The 16,856-nt window shown below is 44.8% G+C and overlaps 2 protein-coding genes across 3 annotated transcripts in view; one reads left to right on the top strand and one right to left on the bottom strand.

Annotated features, from left to right (window-relative positions):
* Positions 1–3,545, bottom strand: part of TMEM63B (transmembrane protein 63B) — an 89,410-nt gene extending 85,865 nt beyond the window's left edge. The window contains exon 1 of one of the 2 annotated variants that reach the window (XM_037895493.2): positions 3,251–3,545. The gene's annotated coding sequence lies outside the window, so the exon portion shown is untranslated. The remainder of the gene's footprint in view (positions 1–3,250) is intronic. The other variant, XM_037895494.2, reaches the window with a different exon arrangement.
* MRPL14 (mitochondrial ribosomal protein L14) lies at positions 3,473–16,169 on the top strand. Its single transcript, XM_027833886.3, has 3 exons — positions 3,473–3,636; positions 12,764–12,857; positions 15,647–16,169. The coding sequence occupies exons 1-3, from the start codon at positions 3,600–3,602 to the stop codon at positions 16,011–16,013; spliced, it is 498 nt and encodes a 165-aa protein (XP_027689687.1). The 5' UTR covers positions 3,473–3,599; the 3' UTR covers positions 16,014–16,169.
* Positions 16,170–16,856: the final 687 nt, after the last annotated feature.

Below are 16,856 nucleotides of genomic sequence, written 5' to 3'. Positions count from 1 at the left end.
AAAACTTCCTATCTGTCAGGGTGGTTAAGCACTGAAAAATTGCTGAGAGAGGTTGTGGAATCTCTCTCATTGGAGATTTTTAAGAGCAGGTTAGACAATCACCTGTCATGGATGGTCTAGATAATATTTAGTCCTGCCATGAGTGCAAGGAACTGGACTAGATGGTCTCTCAAGGTCCCTTTGAGTCCTACAATTCTATAACTGTGGCGAGTACTCAGAGAGACAGAGATACATGAAAAAAGGTGCTTTTATCCTGCAGCCATGGTGGTCAGTCAGGGACCCAAAAGCACCCACAGATTGAAAACCTCCCTCAGTGAAGGGGCAAGAGCTACTTTCACTATAGCCTCCACACTACTGACACACCAGCATCATCTGTCCTACCAGGGCTGAGCTTCAGCCCACTCACTTTCATTCAAGTCTAGGGTACTGAGACAGCAAGGACACTGCACTGTACAGGTCTTTTGTCTGTCACCAGGAGGAGGTCATCAGCCAATGAGACCAAGCCTGACAGCTGTTCCTTCAAGGGAAGCAGACACCTTGCCCTCCTGCAGGGAAATGTCAACTATCACAACCAACAAATGGTCCAACCCAACTCTTTTTAATTTTACTTGCTGTCAGGGGCATAGGTACATCATCACTCCATTAGACAGCATGAAATACTCCCCCTAGTCACAACCAGGTTCGGTCCCTCCAAGTGATATGGATCTACATCATGCTAAATGCAAAGGATAAGATGCTATGACCGTCACTTGTGTAATTTATCATTGAGAGGGGGGTCATATGGGATAGCTATAGGTATCAGCTTTTCATCAGGAATATGGTTTTATGTTACAATATTTCTGCAGCTACAAAAGTAAGATTCCACTGATTACATACATACATATTTATGCATTCTAACCCCACTAAGTATAGTCCTGAAACTGTAACCCAGGGCATGTCATGCAGGTGCAAAGGTATCCCAATTTGGATCTGACTGTAGAACGAGGGCTTTAAATTATAAGCTCTTTGAGGCCAGGGTTATGTTTATTATTTTTCTGTTTAAATGGAGCTAGAGAACTAGTGAATAATACATACTTGACTGTTAGAATCTCCACACAGAAGGGACTGGTACTTAGATAAATGGGAATACCATGTGATTTACATTTTTAAATGCTAATGGCAATAAAATCAAAGAGGCAATTTAAGCCAAAGCTCTAACACTTCTTGTACAGTTCAGCCCGTTAGTGGGATGGAGACACAATGTTGTTAAGAAAGCACTAACTTCAGAACCAATGCCATCGGTATGAAAACTGCCAGCCAATCACATCAAAGTTTCAAGAGCCCCACAAGGCTCTTGGATGTGCCATTCATGCCCCTCAGAGTCTTCATCAGCTCCCCCTTACCTTTCAAAAAGGCCATACACATGTAAGTTATGTTATAATTCAGCATCAAAAATGTCATTTTAAAAATATTAAGCGATTTTCCAATACAGTGCGGTCAGAAGGGTCATGAGATGTCCCCTAAATACTTTTATTTTATTGCTCACTAAAAATTCAAGTCTTTTAGTATTTTGTTTACTATGTCAAAAGAATAAATTGCATCCAGAATGACAAATCTGAACAAAGCTGGGTTTCAACTCCAAGCCATTTAATAATACATAATACTGTGCACATATCTGGTACTGTACATGGCTCAACATTAGCTAATTCATCCCTGGGGAGGGGAGGGGAGCAGGTCAACACCATGAGATGATGACCCACATTAGCACACCATGACTTGGAATAAAATTAGACAATGTTGCTATCATTAATGGAAGGAGGGAGGTCAAAATGCACAATTCTCAAGTCACAACAAACAGGAATGGAGGCAGCTCAGGATTCACACCCCAGCTCTGCTGGTTGCCTCCTTTGCTTTTAAGACACCTTTTTATTTATAGCAGAGCAGCAGGAGAAAGACACCCTGGAAGAAAGTGAGGAGGAGGAGGAGGTGGTGGTGAAGCACTAGTGAAAGGGGTGGGGAGAAGTAAGCAAGTAAATAGCTGAGGTCAGCATGCAGCAGATAAAGAGTTTAGCAGGTGTAATCTAGCTTAAGATAAAATAATTTCCTTGCACCCTTGCTTGGGCTGAGAAGAATAGTTGCCCCATAGAGTCCAAACCAGACAGAGGAAAGCATCTCCGGTGCCTTGGAGTCAGGTCTCTGACAGAGATCCCAGCTGACCCAGCTGTTTGTTAGCTGCACTCACATTGCCTCAGAGCCTTTTCAGTCCAGCCAGGCACCATTAAAAGGATCACACTGATTGACAGACAATAAGCCACTGGACAGAAGCAAGGAAGTCCTTTAGTTCCCTGAAGAGGCAGGGTGGATTCAACTTTGACTGAGGAGGATGATGGTGGATTTTGCCTCCAGAGCCTGGATCTTCCAGGCCTCTCTCCCAGGAATACTGTTGCAGTTTGAAGGGCTGCTACAGAGCCATCTACAAAGAAGAGCCGCTCTGGAGTGGGACTGTAGCATGAAGTAACTCCCCTCAACTACACCTTCCGTCAGGGAGAAGGAGACTGCAGCACCATGAACCAACATCACATCACGCTACCCCACCCTGCCAAAAGGGGAGAACAATAAAGAAGCACTCAGCCTCCTCTTGCCATCTTGATACACACACACACCCTGTCAGTGAAACCTGGATCAATCCTAACATCCAGCGTCAGTAGCATGAAAATACAACGTTTCCTCCTTGGCGATTTGCTTTTGACATTGGGGGAGAGTCAGGGAACTGCAAGGAGACAGAGCTGGGCCAGGTAAAATAAATAAATAAAAAATTTCGCTACAGAAATGGTGAATGAGTCATTGTGTTTATTGCGATGAGGCTAGCGTGTGTCGGCGGGCAGCCCTGGATACCCTGTATCCTAGCCTCTGAGCCCGCTGCCGGGCTCCGCAAAGGGCGGGGCGGGGGAAATCACACAAGAGGCAAACAGGGCATTTGCAGGAGCCACCTCCCTAGCGATCCCGCTTCTATTGTTCCGGAGGCGGGCAGGCAGGCTGAGCGACACGCACCCCCACGGATCTATTGGAAACCGATCCTGGAGCGGGGAAGGAGAGAGCCCTTCCCACGGGCGGGGAGAGGTGCACACAGAGAGGGAGACATTCACATTTCCAGGCGGCCTTGGAGACAGGTTCTTGGAGCTGCTGCTGCAAAGGGAAGAAAGGCGAGGGGCGGAGGGAGGGGAAAGGAACGAGCCATTGCAATGCAGTGTCTGCCGGGCGGCTCACTTACCCCAGTGTCAGACACGGACCGGCTCCCCACTCCTTCTGCTGGACTCCCCAAGGGCTCCAGCTGGCCCCTCCGAAGCAGGGAGGGCGGCACCGCACCGCACTCGCACACGGGAGGCACCCCGGCCCCACACCAGCTAAACCGCCTGCTCCAGCCTCCGCCTGGCTCAGCTGGAAGAGCGAGGAGGAGACAAGGAGCAAGGGGGCGTGGCCTCTCCCTGCGCAGGAGGAGGTGGCGGCGGTGGTGGGAGGAGCTATTCCGGCGCCGCTCGCCAGTGGCTGATGCGCATGCGCCTCCCCTCAGGCGATCGGATCGTTCCTCTATTTGCCCACACAGGCTACCCCTTTTGCGCATGCGCGCTGGGGATCGAGCCGGGGAGCCTGCGGCCTGTGAGTGACTGGGGGGCGCGGGGCGCCCGCCGGCCCCCTGCCATGCGCGGAGGGCGGGGTGGGGGGAGACCCGGACTCCTGGGTTCCTCGAGTGACCTTGGCCCGGTGCCCTGCGCCACGCGGGGCAGCCAGAGCCCGCGCGCCCCGGCCGGGACCCCGCCGCGGGCCGCTCTCCGGGCAGGGCCGGGGGACCGGGCGGCTTCCCAACCGGTGCGGGGCGCTGCGATGTCGGGGCGCTGCCCGGCCGCGCGTGGCCTGGGGCGGGCCATGGCCCGCTGCTGCTGCCACCCCGGAGGCTGCCGGCGTGGTGCACAGCAGGGGGCTGGGAGGGGGAGACGGGTCTCGCCATGTGTCCTAAAACAAATCATAGAACGAATCATAGAATATCAGCGTTGGAAGGGATCTCAGGAGGTCATCTAGTCCAACCCCCTGCTCAAAGCAGGACCAATCCCCAATTTTTGCCCCAGATCCCTAAATGACCCCCTCAAGGATTGAACTCACAACCCTGGGTTTAGCAGGCCAATGTTCAAACCACTGAGCTATCCCCTTCCTCCTTCCCCACCCGAGGCCACCCCCGAGTCTTGCTGCATCTTCCTCTGCCCACCGCCCTGTGCACCCTCGTTTTCCTGTAGGTGCAGCGTCGCTGTAGATCGGGGTAGTCAGTTATTTTTTTTGTCCAGGTCCAAATTTCCAGACTCCAGGGAAAATGATAACGATAAAAAAAAAGTCAATGACAAGATTGTTCAAAAGTGTCCGGTGGTCTGGATTTGGCCAGCGGTCCACCTATTGACTGTCCCTGCATGGTCTTCTAGCCTGTCCCCTGTAAGCACAAAGTCTCTGTTTTCCTTTCCTGTCTCAAGAACACATTCACAAAAGGAAACTGTACTAAACTCTGCAGCCTCTCTAAAAAGAAAAGGCGTACTAGTGGCACCTTAGAGACTAACCAGTTTATTTGAGCATAAGCTTTCGTGAGCTACGGCTCACTTCATTGGATGCATGCTCACGAAAGCTTATGCTCAAATAAATTAGTTAGTCTCTAAGGTGCCACTAGTACTCCTTTTCTTTTTGCGAATACAGACTAACACGGCTGCTACTCTGAAACCTGCAGCCTCTCTGTTACACCTGTCATGGCCTGCCCTTGTAACCTTTCTGGAGCTCAAGGGACACTTAACTCAGGTTTAGATAGGGCTTGGTGAGGCCATCCTGGTTATTCTTTTGTATTATACTAGTGCCTCCAGTCCCCAACCAAAACTGGGGGCCATTATTTTAGTACTGTACAGACATAATAATAGCCAATCCCTGCCTCAATGAGCTTACAGTATAACTAGAAAAGTCAGCCAATGGGTATGTCTAGGCTAGACCCTTTCAGTAGTCTGGCTGGGATACACCACGTGTATTACAACTTACAAAATTTGTTCTCGAGAACATAAGAATGGCCATACTGGGTCAGACCAATGGTCCATCTAGCCCAGTCTCCTGTCTTCTGACAGTGGCCAATGCCAGATGTTTCAGAGGGAATGAACAGAAGAGGGAATCATCAAGTAATCCATCCCTGGTCTCCCATTCCCAGCGTCTGGCAAACAAAGGCTAGGGACTTTACTCTTAAGGATCAACAAAGGGCAATGTTTCTCAACCGATGCGACCTTCGGGAAAGTTGTTGAAAATGTTATTGCAGTCTAATACAAAGAAAAGCTTGCTCCCTCACTCCTGGCGCACCTTTCAGGGTCCAGTATACCTCCCTCCCCAAATATTATTTATGTTTAGTCTTCTTAGCATCAATGCATTTTTACTCTTACAGTAAATGAATAGGAGTTCTAAACATCATTCCCCCCCCCCTCCCCAGTAAGGGGTCACCAGCCTGAAAGGGTGAGAAACATTGGCCTCAGGTAATTCATAGAATCATAGGGCTGGATCTAGACCATCCCTGACAGGTGTTTGTTTAAACTGCTCTTAAAAATTGCCAATGATAGAGGTTCCACAACCTCCCTAGACAATTTATTTCTTTGCTTAACCACTCTGACAGGAAGTTCTTCCTAATGTGCAACCTAAACCTCCCTAAGCCCATTGCTTCTTGTCTTAGCCTCACAAGTTAAGGAGAACATTTTTTCTTCCTCCTCCTTGTAACAACCTTTGGGATATGCAGAGTTAATTAGGTTGAGAAACGTCTATGCCTAAACTCTGTACTGTTTTCTTTTTTACTTCAACATTATCTTAATAAAATTATTAAATCCGTTCTGGTTAGCTTAACTTGGGTGTGAGCAGCCACAGTGCAAAGCCATACCCAAGTTACTGTGCCCTCCCTAGTGCTGCACTCATCTGGGTGTATCAGTAGGACTTCTGGGGCCATGCCACATGGTTCTTTGTGCTGTAGTATGCTGAGCCTGTCCAGTTCCATCCCGGTGAATTGTGGAAGAATTTTTCTGCCCTTTGGAGGGAATTATGAGAAGGCATCAGAGGACTGTCAGCGCTCAAATGATTTAGTCCTCCCTGCACTATGTGTGAGCTATCAGCCTGAATGAAGATGGAACCCAAATTCTTATTCATACCTCCAGCTGTGCCAGCTAGCCTGTGTTGAAAGCACCACCAAACTTTGGGAGACAGGATTCTGTATGTTGATAGGAGGGGATTGGGGCAGCACCCATGTAAATGCCTGGGCCAACTGCAGTGAAGACATACCCACAGGCAGTTAATGTAAGGTGGTAAATGTCTGGTGAAGACAAGCACAAAGAAGCTAAGGTGAAATGGACGAAGACAGTTTTACATCGAGATAGCTATTTCTCAGTAAAATCCCAGTGGAGACAAAGCACAGATAACGTTTACCTTGATAGGTTTCAGAGTAACAACCGTGTTAGTCTGTATTCGCAAAAAGAAAAGGAGTATTCGGATGCTGATGAAGTGAGCTGTAGCTCACGAAAGCTTATGCTCAAATAAATTGGTTAGTCTCTAAGATGCCACAAGTACTCCTTTTCTTTTTGCGTTTACCTTGATGTAGCCAGTAGAGGTCAGCCCTATACCCCGACCTGGGATTGGCCTCAACTAGCTACCTTAGGGTAAAAACTAGGTTGGTCTGCACCAAGATTTTACATTGAGACAGCTGACTCAGTTAGCTATCTCAGGTAAACAACCTCCGCCCCCTTTTGCTATGAAGACAGCCATGGTTGGATAACAGGTCAGTGGTAGCACTAGGAATAGACCCAGTCTTCTGACTTCCTGTTTGTCCTGTCCACTAGATCTCACTAATCTTTAAAAGAGATAAGTTTGTTTTGAGATTTGAGGTGTATATATGTGCATGTGCACACTCTGTGGGGACTAGAAAGCAAAATCCAGTTATGCAGGTTAATGTTTGGATTAGTTTGCACTCCCAAAAGATTTTAGTGGGAATTTTACTATGAAAAGGTTTTCAGGCATCTATAGCACTAAAAAGAAAGGCCTGAATTTCAATTTGGAACACTTCAGTGTCTTTATTTTTTTCTCTGGTTAATTATGATCCTGAGAACCAATTCCAAATTCTTGTGATTCTCTTGGAAACTATGCAAAAGTAGAATTGTTCCTTCTTAAAACACAGGTATAATGAGTTTCTATTATTGCCTTGAATCAATAAATACTCTGGTTAGTAACCAGTCCTATTACTAAAACTTGAATTCTAGAAGAATTAAGTCCCTCTGTGTGAGTTTTGGCCTCTATAGTGTGTCATTAATGTAAAACCAATTATGCCTTTGTAATGAATATCTCCTGTGTTTTTAACACACACAAGCTCTAAATCACATCTCTTTCTTTCTGAAGAAAAACTCTGAATCGGTTGAGCCCCTGTAGCTCACAGTTGGCTCTTGTAGAGCAGGTTGGCAGACATTCTATAAATAAACCCATACACTGCTGCTGCAGGTTCGGACATTTGCATAGTGCATATCATCTTGAGTTCATTGCCTTCATTTTAATGATGAATGAAGAACTCATTTCAAATCTGTACATCCTAGTGCCCAGAATTTGACTTTTTTTCAGTCTCAGTTTGAAAGAATGGTCAGGCTAGACCCTGCTAAACTGACTATTAAGATAAGATTGCTATAATTAAGAGTGCGAAAGATGTTTTCCCCTGGTTTTTCTGTTGTGTTTTGTGAATTTAACAGCAATTTTGTATTTAGTTGGTTTCAGTGTTTGCCCTTTCACCTAGCAACAGGGGACAGGAAAAAAGTTATAAATAGGAAAATGTGACTGTGAAACTACAAACATTCCCCGGGGACTTGGAAGCAGGTGGTTAACTCATTTTTAAAACTGACTAGATTTCAAGTTAATTGTGTCCCTTAAAAGTGGATGTTCTGGCCTTTTGTTTTAAAATTTCTTTTAATCCTATAGTGACCTAATGTGCCATTAGTAAACAGTTTTGCAGAGTGCATTTCCAATTTGTCTCTGGGTGCTTTTATTACTTGAATTGAGCTATAGAAATGTATGTAGTGATCATGGTGACTGTCTATACAAAGTACCCCTGCAATGGGCATTAAGGTTTTATCACCCAAAATGGAGTTGACGGGGGAGGTGGTCTTGCAACATGTCGCTAAAGTGTGTGGGGGGGAAGCCACCTTTCCTGTTGGCAGACTCACAAATGAAATTAAGAGAATTTGAAGACTCAAGTCTTGTTTCCCATGTGGTTTGAGTCCTGAAGAAGGTACTCAGCAACTTGTGGATTGTTTGGCTCCCTTTGGGAGTAAACACGCATGGTCACTGCTATTATTTTAGTGGTAAGATGTCCTCAGATCATACTAGTTAACGAGGCAGCCCGTGTGTGTTAGATAAAATATTCTGGGTTGGCTACTTTCTGTTCGGTGGAGTGGAGTATTCCAGAACTGCAGTGTATTTGCTTCTGTTGGAAAACACTTACATTTGCAAGATTAATAAAACACATCTATATTGCCTAGTGGAGAGGGGGAAAGGTGAGCTGGGAGTTTTAATACGACGCTTGAAAATGATACAGTGCATAAATAACCTTCAGTGGTTTGTGACCAATGAACAGTTCCTCTTCCTGTGCAGTGTTTGAGCTTTGTGTAAGTCCGCTGAAGGCCTGTTGAAGTGGGGAGAATGCTGCAATACACTTGAGAATGGAATGTTTACTGCAGTGGGTTATTACACATTCAGACTTATCAGGAGACTAGGAATTGTCACTTTGGTGAGCGAATATTTGATTAACTTGTTTTTTTTTTTTTTTTTCTCCCTAAAACTTATTCTGAAAAAAAATTGGTCAGATTGGGGGAAGATGGGTAAAAGAGCTTCAAGGTCCTGGATTTACAGAGTTGGACCCTCTCAATATGAAATAAGTCATTGCTAGAGTTTAGCTGCAGCCATGTGACCTAAATTAGGACGGATTTAACGTGTAGTCATCGTTTAAGTGCTCTAGACATGTTACTGTGTTGCAGTGCCATGATCGTTTCTGTGACAAGAAGCACCTCTTGTCATATAAACTCTATACTGCATGAAATTGGCTTTTGGATTGGTGGCTATCTCGAGTCTTAGTTTTGGTTAGTGGCCATGACAAAGATGGTACAAATGTTAGTCTGCATGAAAACTGGCCTCTTCTGTACTAGCACGAATGAGTCAACAATCAGAAGAATGTTAATATTTAAATATTAAACAGTAATATTCTCTTTCCTTTCTCCAATATTATAAGGCACCCTCATGTGCTGATTGGGCAATCGCAACTACAGATGAGTGGCTCTTGGAAGTGCCCAAAGAAATAATGATTGCATTGTATAAGGCTTGAGAGAAGCTGGGAAGAGCCTCTTACAAATGCACCACAAAGCACCAAAACATGTCCAGAAATGACACTGGAAAGCAAACTTAAGAAGAAAACTAAGTTAATTTGTTGTTCACACATTTGCGGTTACTGCTCTAATAGAATGTGCCAGATGCTGTCGACTCCTCTCTGGTCCACTTTGAAGATTTGCCAGCATGTGGTAACAGCTCTGTGGAGTGTTGAAGTGTTCTGTGCTGCAACTGGTGGGATGGATTTTAGTACTTTATAATGACTGTTAAACCAGCATTAAACCAGGCTTTTAATACTTAGCATTCACATACCGCCATACAGACAGTAAAAAATTAATCTGCCCCTTGGAGTTAAGATGGAGACACTAAGGCAGAGAGGATAAATGACTTCTTAAAGGCTACACAGAGTATATTGGAGCTGGGTCTAAACTTGGGAGTGTCTAGCACCCAATACAATAGACCAAAAAACGGGTCTGGGCTCTTGCTGCCAGTGGTCTAAATTTTCATTTCCTTGGGAAGTTTGGAAATGCTGATGTTAGTCAAACAAATTGAAGATCTGATTTACTGTTCATACAGTATTAAGTGCAAAGTGTGTTTCACTGCATGAGCTGAATTGTGGGGCTATTTCAGCTCAAAGGGAAAGTTAAGACTAGCAGAATGTGATGGGGAAGAGGGGATGGAAGAGTTTCTCAGCATTGCTATAAAGATGGAATACTGATCACACATAGTTCTTGAACACTGTCCACTTTAACAGAGCAAAAGCTATCTTGTGTCAGTGACTGTGTAATCTCATTCCACACAGAAGATTTGGGGTTAGAAATATCCAAGGGCTTTTTATGAGTCAGTGAAATGCTCAGTGTTTTCCAGGAGTTCACCACCGATGACAATTTGTGGGAGAAGGGGGGCAACTTGTGCTGGGGCAGGCTAGTGGAGAACTTTAGTCTTCTCAATGTTGAGGGAAAATCCCAGGCTATGATAGGCACCTGAGAAAAGATCTGGACTGCAAGTCACCCTCAGTGTGCACGAGGATAGCACTGTCGTCAGCATACTGAAGGTCAGTAATAACAGTCCTGGTGACCTTAGTTTTAGAATGAAGACACCACAGTTGAAGAGCTTGTCGTCCATGCAGTACTCAATCCCAATTCCAGAAGAAAGGTAACGAGTAAGAATCAAGATCACAGCAAGATAGATGAAAAAAGGTTTTGGGCAATAACAGCCCTGCTTAACACCAGTCATGGTAAGAGGACCGAGGAAACGCTACAAGGACACCCTGGAAGTATATCTTAAGAAGGGAGGCATTGACCCCACAAATTGGGAAGAGCTGGCTGCCAATAGACTGCTATGGCTTGCATCATACATCAAGCCTCAGCCCGTTTGAAGAGAATCGCCTTGCTCAAGAGGCTGAGAAACGGCAGAGGAGGAAGGAAAGGGTACAGCATCCCGGCCAGCAGTTGTGCTGTCTCAACCACCTGCCGTATATATGGAAAAACCTGTAGAGCACTGATTGGACTCCTCAGCCATCTGAAGTCTCATCAATGACTTTTTTCCCCTGGCAGACATCATCCTCATTTGGAAGGATAGCTGTTGCTGACGAATAGCAAATTTAGAGTTTAAGTAGACAGCATGGTACAGGAAAGGGGCAGACAGGCACTGGTATTTCTCATTGATGCCATCTGTCAGAAAGATCCATGGCTTGCCTTAGACACAGGCTCTGGAGGTAGTGAGAGTAACATGTAAACACTCAAGTATGTGCTTAGTTTTGCTTCCATTAGTAAAATAAAGCATATATAGGAGTGTTAGCAAAACTGAGGACAAAGTCTGTCTCTTCACTGCCGGGAACGTTGTGCATGTTTAGGGTGAGGTAACTGAAGCTATCTTGCTGTAAAATCCTAATGGAGTCAAGGCATAGGTAGTCTTAACCTTCATGTAGCTAGGGAAAGTTACTGTATCTCCCTGCCATAGTTGAACTTGCCTAGCTACATAAAAGTAAAAACTACAGAGTCTTGTTTTCGCTAGTATTTCACAGTGAGATCGCTAATATGTATTAGCGCTCTTGCTATAAAAACACACCTTTTTTGGCAGTGAAGATGGTCACCCTAGGAATAGTGGAGGGGAACTCGGGCAAAATGTTAAGAAATATTGCTAATTTATTCCAGGTTCTGTTCTCTTCTTCTCTCCCCCCCCCCCCCCCCCGGCGCAGTTTTCTTTTGTTTTTTTCTTTGCCACAAAAAATACCGCACTTCCAATGTGGTAAGCCTCTTATTCAAAACCTGCCCATGTGAGGCCACTTGCAGCACAGTTAAGAATACATGCTGTATTGTGTGAGTTTTGGTGCAGAAGTGCTGCGGCAGGTTTTTTCAGATGGTCCTTAAAATGTGCCAGTATGTAAAACGTGGCCCCAAGGTTATCAGAACTGGCTAAAAGATAAGTGGCAACTGTATTTTAATGGTTACTTCAGGAAGGAGAGAGGCAGAAGGGAGCCTTGTTGGAAAGAGTTCAGTTAATCTGTATGGTCATAGGTACAAAGAAATAGAAGCACCTAAAATATAGGCCCTGGAGAAAGTCAGGGAATCTAGTTTTGATAACATTTTGGTATCTGATAATTTCCTGCCCAAGTCTTTACAAAAGGCTATAATGAGGTTGGAATGCCGCAAGGAGTTAAGAATAGCAATACTACTCAAAGCTGTGGCTCCAGAAAGAACTTCTTAGGTTACAGGAGATTGTTTCCTGTGGGCACCGCAGGCGGGGAAATATTGCCTGAAATAGTATTGGGGTCTAGAAACAAGCTGAGGAATGCCTGCTGCTTGCTAAGATTTGGAGCACCATTGATCAGTGGCAGTTGGAGCTTCTTCATTCCTTTCATGTTCTGTGGTGACTTGCCTCCTGCAATCCACAAACCCAAAGAATTTATATCGAAACCTGCGTTAAAGGAAACAGAATTTTCTTTGGCCGTTTTTTGGAGAGAATTTTAGTAGCTGTTAATGGTCGAATAAAGTCTTACATAGTGACTATGTTCTTGCCGTGCGTGCCCACAATTCCCAAAATAATGGTTACATGGCTTGCATTAAGAGGGAAAAGGCACTAAAATGGTATATTTCCCCTTAAGTAGAAAACTGCACGGCAGTGATATTGAACATGCTGCCTATGCTTTATGTCTGAGTTGTACTGACTGTCAGATTCAAACAAGGACTGTTGCTCTGGTTTGTACAATGCTGAGGATGCTGTCAGCACTCAAGTAATGTATGCCCAGCAGTGCAATGTACTATATATCCCAGATGTGTCTTTTGGGGTCCAGTGTATGATTTACCTTTTTTAAAAAACTGAAATCAGCACTATCCAATATCCAGAATCCATAATTCTCTTGTTTCTCCTGCAGGGCTTGTTACCAGAATCTCAATGGCTTTCTTGAGTAGGCGACTGGGCTTGCTGTTAACACAAGTAAACAGAGTGGTCGAGCAGCGGCACTTCAGGTACTTTTCAAATACTGCGAGCAGCCTTTAGTGAATGCCTGTTGTTGTTGTTGTTGTTGTTTTTAAACGGACTGTTTTTTGTAGGTCAAACACAAAAGGTCATGATTCTAATTCTGTAAAAACGGTGTAAGAGAAAAATTGTCATTACAGTCCATGAAAAGCCATTTGTTACTGTTGCCAACTGAGTGAAATGCAGAAAAGATAACAAAAAGCCCCATGTGGTGAAAAGTCAGTTACATGCTTAGAATTCTTCTAGTGTTAATTGTCTGGTGTTTAGACCAAAAAATAATTTTAAAAATTCTTTTCTTGTATCTTGACAGTGTCCTTTACATTGTTTTCTTTTAATTTAAAGTGCCTGTCCCTGCCTCTAGGCATTTATTGATTAGCTTCACTTATGCAATGCATTGACTAACCTTTAGGACCCTGATCCTGCAATATTCTCTGTGAGGATATGTGGAGCCACCAACACAGGTCTCATTGCAGGATTGATTAGAGCCTTAGTTTGCAGGGGGGATTAGTGTTTTAAATTGACTCGCTTATTAGTCATTCACGTCACACCCATCACTGTAGTATCTGGGCTCAGTGTATATGAGGCAAATAAAGACAATTTCCTTATAAAAGGAGCTTCGTTCCTCCCGTCTTTAATGCCATGGGCTACATTTATATGGACATCTGGAATAAGGACCACTGACTCCCACTTACACTGGGGTAAATGAGGGCAGAATTTGTCCCCAAGACTTTTAAAAGGATTGTGACAAAAAGGTATTGATGGTAGATAACTGGGAAACTGAGAGGCTCTGGAGCCATGTGGTGCTAACAATATGAGGCTGTACCCATTCTATGGGGACTGTCGTCTTGTTCTGTGTTTGTGCAGCACTGCTCTTTGAAATGCCAGTTTCTGTTTAAATCAGTACAAGTGTGTGCTGCACTTGATAAGCCAGGGAGCTTGTGTGCCACTCCTTGTGGAGGCGGGCAAAGTTGTGTGCACATACTCTCCATCTTCAAGAGGGAGTGAGGAATCTAGATGTTGTGATTTAGTTACTGTACAATTTATACTCTATAAAACTAGAAAGAACCTGAGTGGATAGGCTGGCCTTTCATCCTGAACTTCTGTGAGTGGTCATTGTGTAATTCAGAAACAAACTACTGGGTTGATGTTTACCAGCAATCAGATCAGTATGGGCCTAAGGGGTCTGGTGAAGTGGATTTGAACAGGGCCCTTGTAGTGGTGAGAGACTTTCCTAGATTTTGGCCAGGTGTCTTCTTTGAATGGGGCCAATAAACCACTTCAAATTTGATATTTTAAAAACTAATTAAAAACAAAAAAAAATGTATTTTAAAGTGAGGTTCTACTCTGAAAAGTGAACATGTAAAAATGACCCCTTACTGTACAGATCTGCCCTGCTCTCCCTGAGTGTATTCAGAATCAGATCTGCTGATTTAACAAACACATTTGTACTTCTTTTTATTCTTGTTAGTCCCGTGGAGCCAGTATAGCTAAGAGAATCCAGCTCACGCTCTGTTCCTTTTGAATCATGAAGAGAATTTTCGACTAAGTGACACCTGTGCACATTCGCGGAAGGCAGTGGGACTTCACAGGTGTCTCTGAAGGGAGAATTTATTCTGCAGAACCTTTATTACTAATGAGGACATGCAAGAAACAAAGAGCCCAGCTTGATTCTCAGGGCATGGCTAGACTTGCAGATGTAGAGCGCTGGGAGTTAAACCACCCTTCGGAGAGTGCAGCAGGGAAAACGCTGCCCTGTGTTTACAGTGTCAGCTGCAAATGCACTGGTGTGGCCACATTAGCAGCTCTTGCAAAGCCACAAAGAGCAGTGCATTGTGGTAGCTATCCCAGTGTGCAAGTGGCTGCAACGTGCTTTTCAAGTGGGGTGGGGTGGAGTGTTACAGGGAGTATGTTGTGTGTATGGGGGGGGGGGGGGAGAGAGTGGGTTTTTGGGGGCTGAGAGTGTGTCAGCATGCTGTCTTGTAAATTCAGACAGCAGCAGGCCCCCCTGCCTCTCTCTCACTCTCTGCAAGCAGCATTCCACAGTAATGGTTGCCGTGTCCTGGAACAGATAAGCATACCGGCTATCAGAAAGGGGATATCCACATTCTTGCAGCTGATTCCAAAACAATGACCAGAGTGGCCACTTGACTTCAGGAGATTATGGGACGTTTCCGGAGGCCAGTCACAGCGCAGTAATGCAACACCTCGTTCACACTGATGCTGGGGCATTTCAGCCTGGGTGCAGCAAGCTTTATGCTTCTCATGGAGGTGGATTACCAGGAACGCTCCAGCTGCAGAGTCCACACACTCTATGTGCCTTGCCAGTGTGGACACGTCGGGAGTTAGAGTGTCCGGGGCTGCTTTAATGCGCTCTAACTTGCAAGTGTAGCCAAGTCCTCAGATCCCTGGTGCTGTTTGTGGCACTGACAAAAAAACAAAACAAAATCCTTTCACTTGTAAACTGAACACATTGCATCTGGAGGTTTTAAAGGGTGCAATCAACGGGAGGCTCCACAACATCATGTTTTAAAGTCACATTGCAGAGTAGAGTGGCCCTTTTGACTCCCTGTTCGCATGAATAATTTATTTACATTTAGTAGCACCTGACTTTCAAAGAACACTTTGCACGCAGTAGATGTGTCATCAGTATGGTATGTATTTCTCACTGACTCCTTATCACTGGCTTATATAACAGCTTGATTCTGTGCTGAGCTTTGCCCTTGATCCCCAAGGATTGTTTGAGAAGCTCTGTCTAGCATTCTTACTTCTCTTTTGCCAGCATCTCTGGAGCATGCAGTGCGTTACAGAAACTGACCCGCGTGCGAGTGGTGGACAACAGTGCCTTGGGGAACACACCGTACCATCGGCCGCCCAAATGCATCCATGTGTATAACAAGACTGGAGTTGGGAAAGTGGGGGATAAAATTCTACTGGCTATCAAAGGAGAAAAGAAAAAGGCTCTAATTGTAGGTCACAGGATGCCTGGCCCTTGCATGACGCCTAGATTTGATTCCAACAATGTGGTGCTCATCGAAGACAATGGAAACCCAACGGGGACTAGAATAAAAACCCCAATACCCTTGATACTGCGGAAGCGCGAAGGAGAGTTCTCTAAAGTGTTGGCCATTGCCCAGCTCTTAGTGTGAAGACTAAGAAAGGTCTCAGGCTGTCCTGCGTCATGGGCTTTGAAACATGGTTCCACTTAACCTAGGAGAGGATCCAAGGAGAATTGAGGTTCATCAGGAGACTTGTCTTCTACTCGTGAATTAAGATCTACAGCTGAATAAAAGATTTTTAAGACACTGAGTATTTTTTTTGATTGCTTTAGCAAAACCATCTAAAAGGATGTGATGCAGTTAGAAAATCAAACTGTTTTAGATGAACCCTTCCCTGCCTGTGGTATTAACCTGACCCAAGATCATTAACACTTAATATGTTAAAACTCTAACTTGCTTTGCCCATTTATGCTGTTTTTTTTTTACTCTTTTGCATTTCTCAGTTCTGGCGACTTGCCTGTTGAGAATATGATTTGTGATGAGTAACACACAAATAAGTGCAATTCCAGCCCCCAAGATCTTGCAAGTCTAAATGACCCAGATAAGACACCGGGGGAGACCCAGAGAAAAGTATACAATCGAAATGAAATGTTGGAGTGCTACAGGCATTTGAGTGATGGGCTAGTCTCTGTGGACCTTGCAGAAAAAAGCAGGTCTTCAGGAGGGATTATAGTGAGGACAGTGTTAGGGGACTGCTCACACTGGTAGTGAGAAGTTGCTCCATGTTTGCGGGCACCCCAGAATAAGGTGAAGAGGTGAGAACTGGAGAGGAAACAAATGGGGACATGAGGCAATGTGATAAGATCTGAGATGCAAGCCAGGACTCAGGTGAGTAGGATCTTGTAGGAAAAGATAAGAAATGTATGTGTGAGCCAGTGGAAGGCTTTGGAAATAACTAGTCGGTTTCATTTTCTGGTTCTCTTCACTAGTTCC

The sequence above is a fragment of the Chelonia mydas genome, chromosome 3 (genome assembly GCF_015237465.2).
Source record: "Chelonia mydas isolate rCheMyd1 chromosome 3, rCheMyd1.pri.v2, whole genome shotgun sequence".
In the NCBI taxonomy this organism is placed as follows: domain Eukaryota; kingdom Metazoa; phylum Chordata; order Testudines; family Cheloniidae; genus Chelonia; species Chelonia mydas.
This window is presented reverse-complemented; position numbering and strand designations above follow the sequence as displayed.